At 40.9% G+C, this 14,651-nt stretch overlaps 1 protein-coding gene across 1 annotated transcript in view; it reads right to left on the reverse strand.

The window, feature by feature from the left end:
- Nucleotides 1–14,493, reverse strand: part of ACOT12 (acyl-CoA thioesterase 12) — a gene marked incomplete at its 5' end in the record, with an annotated part of 33,410 nt that extends 18,917 nt beyond the window's left edge. The window contains 5 exons of the mRNA XM_081089759.1: nucleotides 2,849–2,984; nucleotides 6,726–6,827; nucleotides 7,364–7,424; nucleotides 11,477–11,546; nucleotides 14,367–14,493. Of these exons, the coding sequence (XP_080945885.1) occupies nucleotides 2,849–2,984; nucleotides 6,726–6,827; nucleotides 7,364–7,424; nucleotides 11,477–11,546; nucleotides 14,367–14,493 (496 nt within the window). The remainder of the gene's footprint in view (nucleotides 1–2,848; nucleotides 2,985–6,725; nucleotides 6,828–7,363; nucleotides 7,425–11,476; nucleotides 11,547–14,366) is intronic.
- Between the last annotated feature and the right edge of the window lie 158 nt (nucleotides 14,494–14,651).

Below are 14,651 nucleotides of genomic sequence, written 5' to 3' on the forward strand. Positions count from 1 at the left end.
TCAGAACAAGCCAATGGAGCCAAGTTCGCCTGGCTCCCGTGGCAAGTGACGGAGGCTTAGATGGCCAGGCCTACCAGGGCTTCCCAACAGACGGACACTAGTGAGAAAGGCCAGAATATCAGAGATCATTGTAACTTTCTACCAAGACAACAAACAAGACAGTTTTCAGGTGTTTTAAGTCCAAGTTTGATACCAATGATCTCTTTCTCTTATAATCAACCTCTCCCTCAATAATGATTTCTATGATCAGCCTTGATCAACCTGCAACCATGACCAATTATTTCCTATCCTGAAAAAATAATGCCCTTTGACCTTGAGGGCATAGCTCCAGGCTGTTTATCTCACCTTTTACAGCCAAGTTCTCTGAAAGGACAGTCTTTAACTGTTATTCTAATCCTACCCATGAATGGAGACCTCTCAAATAACAATAGTAATAATAATAGCATTTTCCACATACCTGACACTGTTATCAAGAATCTGTGTTAACTCATTTAATCCTCACACAAACCTATTGAATAAGTACTACTATTACTCCCATTTTACAGTTATTATTTTTAACCTTGCATCAGCCCACTGGGAAAAAGAGCAGAGTCAGTGGTCTGAGTATGGGCAACAAGGACAGAGATAAGAAAATAAAAAGAGCAACTTCCTGTTGGCCAGGACCACTGGCTGCAAGAGGAAAAAGGTGACATCCCCTTTACGCCTCTAATACAGGGTCAGCAGCAGGTCTCCCTTCCCATACCCTATTTATTGCACTCATATTTCCACTAACCATGCTCTTGCCAAAGTCACCAATGACTTCCCTAGTTCCAATTCAGTGGAAAAATTTTATTCCTCACTTCCTGGAACACAGATGATCATTCATTTCTTCATGTCACTCTACTCCTTTGAGGTATGACACCACTCTCTCCAGTTCTCCTTTACTCCTCTGACCAGTCCCTCCAGATCGTCTTTGTAGATTCATCCTCCCCCTCTGATTGTCTCTTACATAGCCATGTTCAGCAGGTTCCATTTGTGGCCCACAGCCCTGTGTCCCCGTGAGCCTTCACAGGGTGACTGCTGGTCCTATCTTCATTTGAATTAACATCTGTAAGCAGTTGTCTCTCAAACTTGATCTCTCCAGTCCTGGTCTCATGCTTTTGGTTATGCCACCGGCTTATCAGGTTATACCAAACTCATCATCCAAACTGCCCCCTCCACCCCTCATCTTCATCATCACATTGATGATAGCACCATCAATTAACCCATCGCTCAAATCAGAAACCTGAGCATTATCCTAGCCTTCTTCTTCACTTGTCTCCCCACATCAATGACCATATTCTGCTGATTTTACCTCTTGTATTTTTTTTTAACTCTTTCCCTCCTTTCTCTCCCTATTATCATTGTCTGGTGCAGCCATACCTCCCCTTGTGCCTGGTCTCTGTGCCTCTAGTCTCACCTCTTCAGAGTGACCATATCAAGTGTAATTATGCTACAACTCTGCTCAAAACCCTTCCCTGACTCTCATCAAGGACAGAGAAAGGCCAAGCTTCTTAGCACGGCCTCTGTGACGCAGCTCTACCTTTTCATGGTGGCCTCCTTCCACCCTGATTTTTCTCTCTAGAACGCTCTTGTTCCCCTGGTTCAGCTATTTGATTACTTTAGCAAAATGCATTTAAAACATATTTTAGCACTGAGGTCATCTTTACAAAAGGAGACCCACTCTTCTCAGCAAAGTAAGTAAATGATGAAGTCAACTTGGTAATGGGCATTGTCTTTAAAAGATCATCAATGAGCCCTGGCCGGTTTGGCTCAGTGGATAGAGCGTCGGCCTGCGGACTCAGGGGTCCCGGGTTCGATTCTGGTCAAGGGCAAGTACCTTGGTTGCGGGCACATCCCCAGCAGGGGGTGTGCAGGAGGCAGCTGCTCAATGTTTCTCTCTCATTGATGTTTCTAACTCTCTATCCCTCTCTTTTCCTCTCTGTAAAAAATCAATAGAATATATATATATATATATATATTTATATTTTAAAGATCATCAATGAGTAGGAGCCTTTGAAAAACTTTTTTCCAACCCTTTCCTTGTCTTTTTCCTGTGTCTGCTTTCAGAGCCAAGGGAATGGGGGTGGACCCTCTGTGAGCCTCTTCACCCTCCTGCAGTGGTGATGAGAGGGGCTCGGGCTGACTCACTCATTTCACTCTTTGCTCTCCACCACAGGTCATCTCCCTTGGGGCTGCAGGAGATGGGAGTCAGATAGGAAGGGCAGATGAGGGGCAAGGAGGACTTCCTTTCCCTGCCATTCTGGCCCCACCAGGCCTCAAAGAGGCCAGGAAATCACCGCCAAAGAACTGAGGAACTTCGGCTCATCACAGTGTTACTGTGGAAGAGCCAAGAAACAGTAGAATCTTATCACTTCCATTCATATCCCCTGTAATCTTTAGCAAGGTTCTTCACTACTCAGTTTCAGGTTTTTCCTCTGTTGAGATTATATACAGCTCATATGAAATAATAGATGAGAAACTGCTTAGTAAAGTGTGAAACACCAGATCAACTTACGGCATTGTCCTTCCTTCCTTCCTTCATCTATCATTACTGAGCACACAGTTACTAATAAGAACAGCGTGGTTCCCTCTGCCCTTTCACATCTCCTACCCTGGAGATCCTCTGACTTAAAGCGGGCTTAGGTGTCAGCAGTTCTATTCTGAATGGCCAGGCCCTTCCTCCCCCAGCCACTGGGTTTGTTGGAAAAGATCTCTAGTATCACCAGGACTAAACTGTAATAATAAAATGAGAGTAAGTGTGCCCTAAGGAAGGACCCTTCATTGTCACAGTCATAGAGTTCAAGTTCCTCTAGGTAGATGTACTGACCCTCAAACTTGCTACTCTTCTCCATCAGGTTTTTAAAGGTCTCTTCATGCTGTAATCGCACTTTCCTTCTCTCAGAAGCCAGATTATGTTCCACATGGTCTTGTTCAGTTAGAGGTGTGACTGGTTTTAAATGAATCTAGAGAAAGAAAAACATTTACCTCTCATCGCCTTGTTAAATTATAAAAGCACAACATGACATTTGCAAAAACAAATGATATGCCACATTGTTTTCTAACTCAAAGTAAATAATTTATGGGTGTTTTCACACACATTTCATTATGACTAAAAATTTTCCTTAAAATATTTTTAAATTAAAAAAATCAATAGAGACAATTATTTCTTTGTACAAGATATGCGCTGTAAGCAGTTTTTCAAATATTATTTCCCCCCGATTTTTAAAAAAATTTAACAGAACTACAAAATAAGAAATTCTTCAAATTAATGAATGAGGAGATGGACTTTGATGCCACTTAATTCTTATCAGGAGATATTTTTTGCCTAGCTGGTGTTGCTCAGTGATTGAACATGGGCCCATGAACCAGGAGGTCATGGTTCGATTCCCGGTCAGGGCACATGCCCAGGATGCAGGCTTGGTCCCCAGTAGGAGACGTGCAGGAGGCAAACAATTAATATTTCTCTTTTATGGATGTTTCTATCTCTCTATCCCTCTCCCTTCCTATCTATAAAAAAAAAGAAAGAAAAAAATGTTTCTACCTTTTGCAAAATTTAGACATCAAAGGAAGGAATAAAGATGTTTTAAAGAAAGCTATTATTTACCAAGAAATATTCTCAATTTGGAAATTTCATCACATGATGAAAACATCTATATATATAAAAGCCCAGTGACCAGAATGGCAGAATGACCAGAATGATCGGTGGCTATGACATGCACTGCGGCAGCCAACCAGCCTGATCCAGGCCCTGATCGCCACCCCCATCCCGGCTGACCTGGCCCCCAACACCCCAACTGGGGGCAGGGCCAGCTGCAAACCACCCATGGCCCCACCCGCCTGCTTGCCCGGCCTGATGGGCCCCCATTGGGGTGGGCTGGCTGGACCCCACTCATGCACAAATTTGTGCACTGGGCCTCTAGTTATCTAATGAGCAAACTTAAAGAATCAATACGTCAGAATCAAGCTTTAAACAACCTCCAGGAGCCTGGAAATATGATGCAATAGAACCAATGGCTCAAGCTTCTTCCGAAATGCCTGCCTGCTGACCTGTGCGTGTCAGGAAGAGAAACCTTTCAGCTGGACTAGGGTCGCACCATGCTTATTTCCGGGACACTGAAGGCTGGTGCTCACCCTTGGCCAAGGTAAGGATGAAGTATCTAGTGATTTATAATATGCTGCTTCAAGTCTAAACTCCCTTGGACTGCCTTGTCTAATTCGGTTAGAAATGGATAGATGATAGCTCGCACTGGTTTAACTGCTTACACAGCCTTGTTTTAGTTGGATGACCAGAAGGCATAAAACGGTCACCTGGTAAACCAATGTAGATAAAACACATTTTGTGTGACTGGAGAGGACCCTGAGAGCAATGCCTGGCAGTCTTGAACCTCTCTGCTGATTGCCTGTGCTTTCTTTCTCTGTTAGTGGGCATTTGGTCCTGTCCAAACATCGACACTTACAAAATACCCCTGGGTTCAAAGTGTCTATAATGTTTGTTTAGACGTTTGGTTTACAGGGTTAATAAATTTAAAATGCTCTCATGTTTTATTGGTCCAATAATTGTGTAGTGGCTGTATTGCCAATAATGACCCTTTTTGCCTTGGTAGCCTAGCTGGTCATGGCACATGTGAAGGACCAAATATCAAGGACCTTTTGGCATGGGCCAATGTCCTGCAAGTTCTTTCTCCTGCTGTTCTGCCTCCTTTAGGGTGAATAGGCTTTGCATGAGCATGATCTATGGCAGTGGTTCTCAACCTTCCTAATGCCGCGACCCTTTCATACAGTTCCTCATGTTGTGGTGACCCCCAATTTCATTGTTACAAATTGAACATAATTAAAGCATAGTGATTAATCACAAAAATAATATGTAATTATATATGTGTTTTCTGATGGTCTTAGGCGACCCCTGTGAAAGGGTTGTTTGACCCCCAAAGGGGTCGTGACCCACAGGTTGAGAACCGCTGCTCTATGGGGTCTTGTGAGTCCTTCAATGATCTGGCCTGTGCAATTGTTGGACTAAGCCTAGTTAATCATTGCCCATCCTGTCTTAGAAAAAACTCACTTTGGACAGAGATCCAGGTAGGCCTATCTCTTCAAATCAAACACCGATTTTTCATGGCTCTCTTTAGGATGTTCTAAACAAGAATGTCACCAAGTGAAAAATAAGTTAGCCTGGGAAACATGCTTTACAGTAAAGGTTATCTGAGCCAACCAATTATGGCAGAACCGTAAGGTCCCTGACTTCCCAGAAATGCTTTCAGAAAAACAGTTCTTCAGTCTCAGGAGAAACTGAAGTGTGACTATCCCATTCTGATTCCATGAGTCCCTGAAGTTGGAGTGAGAAGTCTAAAGCTGGAGGGAAAATGATGGCCCTCGTTTTCTCCTTCATGTGTAGGAAGAAGTTGTTGGGGGGACTCCTTTCTGTCACTTGCTCTCAGATATGGGAACTCTGCACCCACCCCCACATTCTCTCGCTCCCAAGAGTCTGGAGATTTCTGGGGACTTTAGGAAAAACAGAGTGGCTGGTAACACCTATCTCGACATCTTAAATTTCAGTGAACATAGGATCCTTGAGATATTTTGGTAACATATAGATTCCAAGTTTCTACATGGGTGATTCTAATTCAGCAGGTCTGGGATACAATCCAGAAAGCTACATTTAAATAATATAATAGATTAAGTGAACTTCAGTTTGAAAAGCAATGCCTTTGGGCAATGAGAATTTGCCTGTGGCCTGTTTAATTTTGGGACAAGAGTAAGGGAAGTGTCCCAGTGTACACAACTCTGCAGGGATGTCTGCTACCTGGGACCATGGTGGGCTAACTCAGCCGGGCCCATCTCTGTGCCTCCTCCCTCAAGTGAGGCGTAGCTGAGGGGTGTGGCTCTGTCGTTCTTTCCCATGAGTACAGTGGGAACGTTGCTTGCCCCACCTCTAAACTCTGAGGCAGTCTGAGAAGAACACTTTGGCAGAGTGAGAAGTACTGCTTGTCACTTTCAGAGTGGAGCTAGGAGAAGCCACTGTGCCCACCTCTGGAGCAAGCCCTGCAGTGAAAGGCTTCAATTCTAAATTGAATGATCACACATAAAAATACTTAGACTAGATTGGGACCGTCCCTGTTGGCATGACGACTTTAAAAAGAAAAGCCAAGAAATGATAACGAATAAATCTCCAAAAGACCATGGAAAAGCTGTCCTGGGCAAATGGCCAGGCTAGTCCACTGGGTACATATATTAGGCCAAAGTACTTCCTTTAAGGGTGTTTTTCCCCCATATGCCCTGAAGCTTATTTTTAAACTTCAATAACTCAGCAACTTTGACATCCTTCCTTCAGGTATAAAAAAGTGATTGGACCAAAACATGCAACTGCTCACTAAATTGCTCTTGCTAAAATAAAAAAGATATTTTAACTCAACTCCGAGTTATATAACCCCAAAAGAAAAGAACTAAACCAGTAAGCAATATTTTTGAGAAACTGATATGACCTTTAGATAATTTAAAACACAGTATTTTTCCTCTCTCACAAACTGGCTACATCTTCTTTTGTCTAAAGTACTTACTACTATAACATTACCACAGACTGATCTTTTATAATAAATATTGATGAATAACAAATCTTGGGAAAGCATTTCTCATGCTAAGACGAATGTCCTTTTCGTAATAATCATTCTGACGCAATTTTTAATATGCCCCTCACACAGAAAATTTACCTTTTCTTTTCCAACTGGTTTGGCTACAAATGTAGAGAAGGCCACACTAACAAGCTTCTCAATGCCAGTGAACGTGTCCTGCACTATGACCTTGATGCTGATCTAAAATGAAAAGAAAATAAATAAATAAACTTTCAGCCATCCAGACAACAGATGGGATTGCACCATTCAAAATTCAGTTATGCACTTCACCATTCTTTTTCTTTTGGTTTTTCAATGAAACTAGCATTTTAATGTATTCTTAAGCAATACTCTTGTTTTAATAATGTTCTATAAAGTTGGAAAAATAACTTTTTTCTGATTATAGAAAGATACATATTTACCATGGAAAAGTTGGTAAATATAAAAATAAGTAAATGATAACATTGGAATCTAACTATCCAGAGGAAATATCAGTAACAGTAATCCCACCACTCAGGTTAATTTTCTTCCAGTTACATATATATGTGAAATATAAAATGTATATTATTTATTCATATATAAAATATAAAATGTGTGTCTGTGTATACATGCACACAAAATTACCATATTGCACTTACAATTTTATATTATTTTTTTAAAAGTTGGTACTATGTGATAAGCATTTTCTAATTTTGTTATTAGCACCAATGACAGAAGTAAGGAAAGGGGCCTCTTACCTCCATGCTTGTGCTGAATGCTCTAGTAACTTTTGCTTTGATGGTTATAACTTGTCCAACTCTATTTAAAAAAAAAAAAAAAAAGATCTCAGTAATCCTAGCATAGCTCATTCCAGGCTTAAAGGTTTAGTTAAATGCATGTGCCATAGAGCAGTTTTACCTTATCACACTCATAATGTTTGTGCGTGAAAAATTCAGGTTAATGAAAACATAAAAAAGAATGCACTAAAAACAGATGCCAATCACTGTGAACCACACATATGTTAGCTGACTACCTCTATTTAAACAGCAAAGGGCCTTGGCAAAGATTGTGTGCAAAACGACTTCCAAATCTGCAACAGATACTTTGACAATACTGCAGCTGTTTTCTTGAGAGGAATCAAAACAGACACATAAACAAAACCAATACAATTGGTATTTATTTTAAAATATTAGCTAACAAATAATAAGTAAACTACCAACAAGCTGGCCCTAAAACTGGTCAGCTTTACTAGGTTTACAGGGGCCCTCAATGCTGCCAGGTGATCCATTTACTCCACATTATTACTGATGAAAATCTCTGTGTCATGTAAGGCCTTCATTAAATGCTACCCCTGTCATGAAACACCACCGATTTCCCAGTCAAAATGCACTTTTTAACTACCCCAAAGAACTGAGTTTATATCTCATCCTAGGCATGTACCTATTATACTTTCTATTCTGATGATTATGTGTTTATCTGACTCTCACCAAACTGAGCAACTGCCACACTCCAGAACTGTGACATAATCATCCACATATCCTATTGGGCCCAAATAGTACTTTTCATATAAGCAATACATATTTGTGAATTTAAAAAATATCTAATATGGCTTACAACTAAATTATATGGTTCCCTATATATTGCTTTCAATTTTCTTTTTTTAGGTTGCATATAAAAAATACGAGTTCACTTTTTATCAACTTAGTGACCACAAATCCTTTTTGATAATACAAATGCAAATAGGCAAAACCATATTTCAATGATGAGGTTATTAGTTAAGCATAAGTTACAGAATTTAGGATTGGAAAGTACATAATAGATATTATATTACATTGTATCATTGGCATTCCGAAATTTAATAATCGTGCTTTAATCTATTCTCAAATAGTTTGAATTCACAGTAATCTGTAATTTTGCTAAGATAAAAATACATATCAATTTTTTCTACTTAGTATGTGAGCTTAGTCAATGCATGTGGTTCTACTTAACTTAATTTTGTTTGTATGTAAATAAATAAATGCCAAACAGATAAATGTAAGCAGTTAGGTTGGAGAGATGAATTGGGCAACTCATTGGACAAGACTACTTAGGGTTTAAGAACTGGTGACAGCCACCCCATGGTCCTAGAGAACTATCCCAGACCAGAAACACACAACCTGTTCTCTTCCTTTTTCTTGTAAATTCTGCTTATGTCTGTAAGGATCAAGGTATTTCACAGAAAACAAAAGAGGACAACAACAACAAAAAATACCAAGACGAGCCCTGGCTGGTGTGACACAATGGTTAGAGTGCCAGCCTATGCACTGGAGGGCTGTGGTTTGATTCCCTGTCAAGGGCACATACCTGGGTTACAGGTTCCATCCTGGCCCAGGTCAGGGTGTACACAGGAGACAACCAATCAATGTGTCTCTCTTGAATGATGTTTCTTTTCTTTTTTCTCACTCTGTCTCTCTCCTTCCCTCCCACTCTCTCTAAAAATCATCCTTAGGTGAGGACTAACAAATCACACCAAACCTCCCAAAGCAACCAAGATTATACAAACATAAAATTAAAGAAATTAAGTAAAACCATATAATCCTAGGTGATTAGAGGTATTAGTATAAACTCTTTAAAAAACACATAATTCTTAGTTCTGTTCGCTGAAAAGGCCTAAAGTAATGACCAACTCTATACTGATGGCCACGTTTCCTGCCCAGATTGTGATCTCTACTTATCATTTCTCTTGAAGAAATTTCTGATTCTGAGTTTGTGTGAGAAAATGTATAAAATGAGCCCATCTTGTCATACCAGAAAGCAAAGGAGTTATTAAAGAATTCTAACTTTGGGGTTATGTCCAAAACTCAGAGCCAAATTGAAGAAGCTTCCACTGTCCAAAGACAGGGCAGAGTAAGCATCCATAAGAATAATCATATCAGAACTGAAATGCATCAATTATGTTAAAAATCATGGGCTCCTAATGATACTATCCTATATAATAAAAGGGTAATATGCAAATTGACTGAGCAGTGGCATGACCAGTTTCTGTGACACGCACTGACCACCAGGGGACAGATGCTCAATGCAGGAGCTGCCCCCTGATGGTCAGTGCGCTCCCACAGGGAGAGTGCTGCTCAGCCACAAGCAGGGCTGACAGCTGGTGAACGAGCGCAGCAGAGGTGGTGGGAGCCTCCACGGACATCCTCCCTGTCTGCTAAAGGGTGCACGAATGTCATGCACCGGGCCTCTAGTATAAAGAGGAAGAATTAAGTCTATCTTTCCTGGACAAACTTTACCTCAAGGTAACAAAGTAATTAAAGAGATAAAGGGTCTCTCTATACAAATAGTTCAGAAAAGAAATGGAAAAAAAAAAGAGATAGATTTAGCATACTACTATTTTGCCAATATCTAATGAAATAATGGTTCTAAATAATGATCATTAGACAGTATATGCTCTTGACAAGAACTGGTTTTACCAAAATATCAAATTTCCATCAGATCATTTTTTTGGTGTAACTATAGTTTATAAGAAATACAAATGTATGTGAACATGCTAAATAGAGATACAATGAGAAAATGCAAAATGTGGTAAATTCTTTAAGACAAATGACCAGGTTTGTTTACAAAATAAATTGCAAGTGAAATGAACAAAGGGAAAATTATATGTTAAAAGACATATCAACCATATTAGATCCTGATTCAATAAACTAATTGTTTAAATTTTAAAAAATTTGAGACCATTGGAAATTTCTGTTAGTGGTATAGTAATTGTTATTATATGTTCTCTAAAAGAGCCTTATCTTTTAGAAATATATACTGATAATGCAAACACAAAATGGCAAAAACATTTCAATGATGAGGTTACTAGTTAAGCCTAAGTTACGGATTGGATGGAAAGTATATAATAGAAATGTTATTACAATGTTGGCAATGCCAAATTTAATAATAGTGCTTTAATTTATTTCCAAATAAGTGTGAATTTGCAGTAATTTTTAATTTTCACAGATGATCCCTTGGAATTATGTCAAAATAGTCCAGGTGTGTGGAAATCTAGAGGGAAATTGATAAAACCAGAGTGTCTATGAGTTGATCATTGTCATAGTTAGGTGAAGGGTCTTTGGAGATACATGGTACTATTTTCTCATCTTTTGTATATGCTTGGATATTTGTATATATATCTTGAAATTTTCTACAACAAGATATGGTAGGCATATACACACTCCCACACATAAAATGTTTTTCATAATTTAACATCTTTACTCAGATAAATTAATGTTTACCTAACAACCTAATGATGAAATTCACCATCACAGAGATACTTATTATCATCAACTAGAGGCCCGGTGCATGACATTTGTGCACCCTTTAGCAGTCAGGGAGGATGTCCGTGGAGGCTCCCACCACCTCTGCTGCGCTCGTTCACCAGCTGTCAGCCCGGCTTGTGGCTGAGCAGCACTCTCCCTGTGGGAGTGCACTGACCATCAAGGGGCAGCTCCTGCATTGAGCATCTGTCCCCTGGTGGTCAGTGTGTGTCACAGAGACTGGTCATTCCACTGCTCAGTCAATTTGCATATTACCCTTTTATTATATAGGATTATTCTTCTAGTAGAAGAAGGAGCCATTAGGAATCAGCTTCTATAAATCCTTCTATGCTTCAGACCAGAATGCATATAATACATAATGCCAGCAGCTATTTCTAAACAAAATCAGGACTGAATTTACAGCTAAGCAAGTTTATTAGAAGTAGGTCCTGCAATTTTTTTACTGACTTACATTGGGTCAAATGTTATTTATTTTGTTCGGAAATTGGTTACTGACTTAACACGATTAAGCTTACATGTTTTAAATGAACCAGTACACTCAGGAGAAGGGCATGGAAGAGCAGTTCCCCTTACCTAGCTGTCTCCTCAAATTGAATGTCATCCACTGAGGCTGTAACACAGGAAACCCCAGCATGTCTCTCAGCTTCAAAAAATAGGCAAAAATGGGCGGGATTAGTAATGTTTGAATATTTCAGCCTAGGGGAAAGGAGTAAAATTTAAGTGGATTTAATTTAGTAACTCATCCTCTCATTCAACATAAGACCACTGTGCCCACACTCTGGATGGTCTGAATCATAACAGCTCCTTTGCTCTGTAAGTTATATTTCCACTGCATGAAAATTACTGTGGTTTCTTCTGCATTTTAATTCACATCATCTTTGATTTGAAATTCAATACCAGTACCCAGCACACCAAGTTATTCAAATAGCAATTTTAGTAAGTTGGTGCCAACTTTAAAAGTGTTGCTAGGTACTACCTTCCTTTTGTTTTCAAAACAAATCATCAAAGTTGTATCCATTATCCCTCACATCCAGCAGCTAAAGGTAGTTAAGCCACTTAGCCAGTGTGAGCACTGATCGGTATGGGAGACCTTGAGAGCACACCCCAAGTCAGAGAGGAACTTCTCTGGACACCAGAGAAGCACAGTAGGTATTTAGTAAATGTTTGTTATTTTTTATTAGTAGATTCACACCAAACTCACTGTGCAATAACTCTGTTGCAGGAGAGGACTGACGAAGGGTGGAGCGAGGGTAGGGAGGAACTCCAGTTATTTTGATGTTCTATGTCTGCATTTCATTTGTTGAGATAGTTTAATTGTTGGTTTCACTTTATATAAAAATATCAGATTTTATTCTCTTTGGGAAAATTTTGGAGATGTGCTTCTGCCAGAATTTGACGAACAGTCACTTAAAACCCAAACAGAATGCATTGGCTCTTTAAGAACCTTTAACCCCATTTTGGAGACTTCACTCCTGGTGCCACATTATGAAAACAGTGAATTATACTGAATATGTATGCTTTGTGGGTTACTTTAACTGCAATGTATAAGAGGTGAGAAAATCTTCTAAGTATTTAAAGCACTCCTCCCTATGATTCAATTCTGTAGAAAACTAGACATTCTGGTTTTACTAGTTGGAAATAACTGTTCTTCCAAACATGAACATAACATAAACTGAGTTACCAGAAAACTAACCACAGAACTCTGAGTGATGGAACAGGGAGGAGGAGCTTCCCGCCTATAAAATTTAGTGAGAGGAAGAGTACATAAAAATACCAGAGTAGAACACAGGGTGGGCAAAAGTAGGCTTACAGTTGTAATACAAATACATACTACAATAATTAATAAAGAATAACATAAAAATAAACTGTGTTTTATATACTCACAACTGTAAGCCTACTTTTGCTCACCCTCTACTTACTGTGGGATCAATTTAATTCAGTGTATCAGACTTTTGTCAAGTTCCCACTGATTTCCAGAGACTTATCTGCATCAATCCTGTCTTTTACCAAGTCTATTCAGTGGCAGAGGGCCAGCCACAGTCATAGACCTTTAAGTGCTTTAAGATTTGCAGAAAACTAATGGACCCTTGCAGATATATTCTGCAAAACATTGTCTAAGGAGTACCGAATAACACTCATTCCCATGACCTGACACAAGGGAACGGGATGTTGAGCTTATGAAACTATTCTTGCTAATAAAGTGTTATCAAGCACACCAACATGTTACCAGTTCTGAATGATTTAAATGATAAAGTGCAATAACTAATAAAAGTCTAAATTTTTATTGTACATATCAGGTATCTCCTAAATATCTGCAGCACTATACTAGAAGGCACTAGGGACCAAGAAGAAAAGGACTATGGTAACAGGGAGCATCTGTGAAGCATTTATTATTGGCCAGGCCCTGAGCTAAGCACTTAAGCAAGTCCATTACACGAGGTTGGTACAATTATTAGGTCCGTTTTACAAATGAAGAAATCTTGGCTTAGAAAGTTTGTTTCAACGAAACTCTTACAAATGTTTATTCTCTACCGTAGGTTTGGACACTTGTTACCTCAACGGTTTAAGCTGGAAAGGGCATTGCGATAAAGTTGACCAACGGGTGCACATGTCAACGTGGTTGGAAAGACTTCTCTAAGGAGGCGATATCTAAGCTGAGATGTGATGCGTGGAAGGGGCCAAGGGAAGAATATAATGGCAAAAAGAAAGTCAGGCGCATAGGGCCTGAGCAGGGGCCACATAGGGTGTGTTAGGCAACACACTGAATGCAGAAACAGATCAGAGAAGTGGGTAATCCTCTATTTCACCAGACATTAAAGAGTTGTGCAGACACATAACCAATACCACTCCTTTAAGCACATTTTTGTTACGGTTGAAAATAGTTCTTTTTTCAATAAAAAAATATGTAATGGTTTCATTCCTTTTCCTTTTAAATGAATTAAGTTTTAAAACTTTGGAATAAGCTAAATATGGCTAAAATAACCCACACAAATAGAAGCTTTCTGGGGTCCTCATATACATACTAGTATTTAGTGCGGTCAAGGAGTCCTAAGACTAAACTGTTTGCGAACTACTGGCCTGGGTCATTCCCAGCGTTGGATGAACTAGCTTCCTCATTATGGTCCTGGCTGGTCAGGACTCACAAATCAAAACAACCTCCTCTCCTCACTCATCCCGGGTCCTGGTCTTGGCGCGGCGCGGCTGGGGAGCCAGGAGGGGGTCACCCAGGATCCTCCCAAGTCCTGACCCTGCCGTCCTGCATCCCGCCATCCGCACTCCCACATCCCAGCCCGCCTCCTAGTTCCCAGACACCCTGCCATCCCGGACCCTCCTCTGTACCCCCCCGCAACCGCCCTCCCCCGCCCTTGCATTCCGGACCCCGGACAACTCCCCCCCGCCCCGCCCACCCCCCTCCTCCCATTCTGGACCCCTTCCTGCCCACCCCGGCCCGCCGCGCCCCTACCTGCCAGGCAGGCGGTGGTGTCAATCCACTTGAGCAGCTGCCCCGCGCTCAGCTCGCCTCGGGCGTTGGCGTGCGCAGGCTGGATGGCCTGGCTCATGTGCACCTCGCGGGGCGCCGGCCTCTCCATGGTTCCCCGGAGAGAGAAGCCCCTCCGCCGGCCGAGTGCGCCTGGTCCGCACCGGGCCCTCCCGGATCCAAAGGGCACCCGCGGCGTCGCGCCCTGGCCCCCGTCCCACTCCCTGCCCCGCTGGGTGCTCTGGAAGGTGAGGTTCAGGCGCCAGGAAT

This window comes from Myotis nattereri (genome assembly GCF_964212035.1).
Source record: "Myotis nattereri genome assembly, chromosome: 4".
Classification (NCBI taxonomy): Eukaryota; Metazoa; Chordata; class Mammalia; order Chiroptera; family Vespertilionidae; genus Myotis; species Myotis nattereri.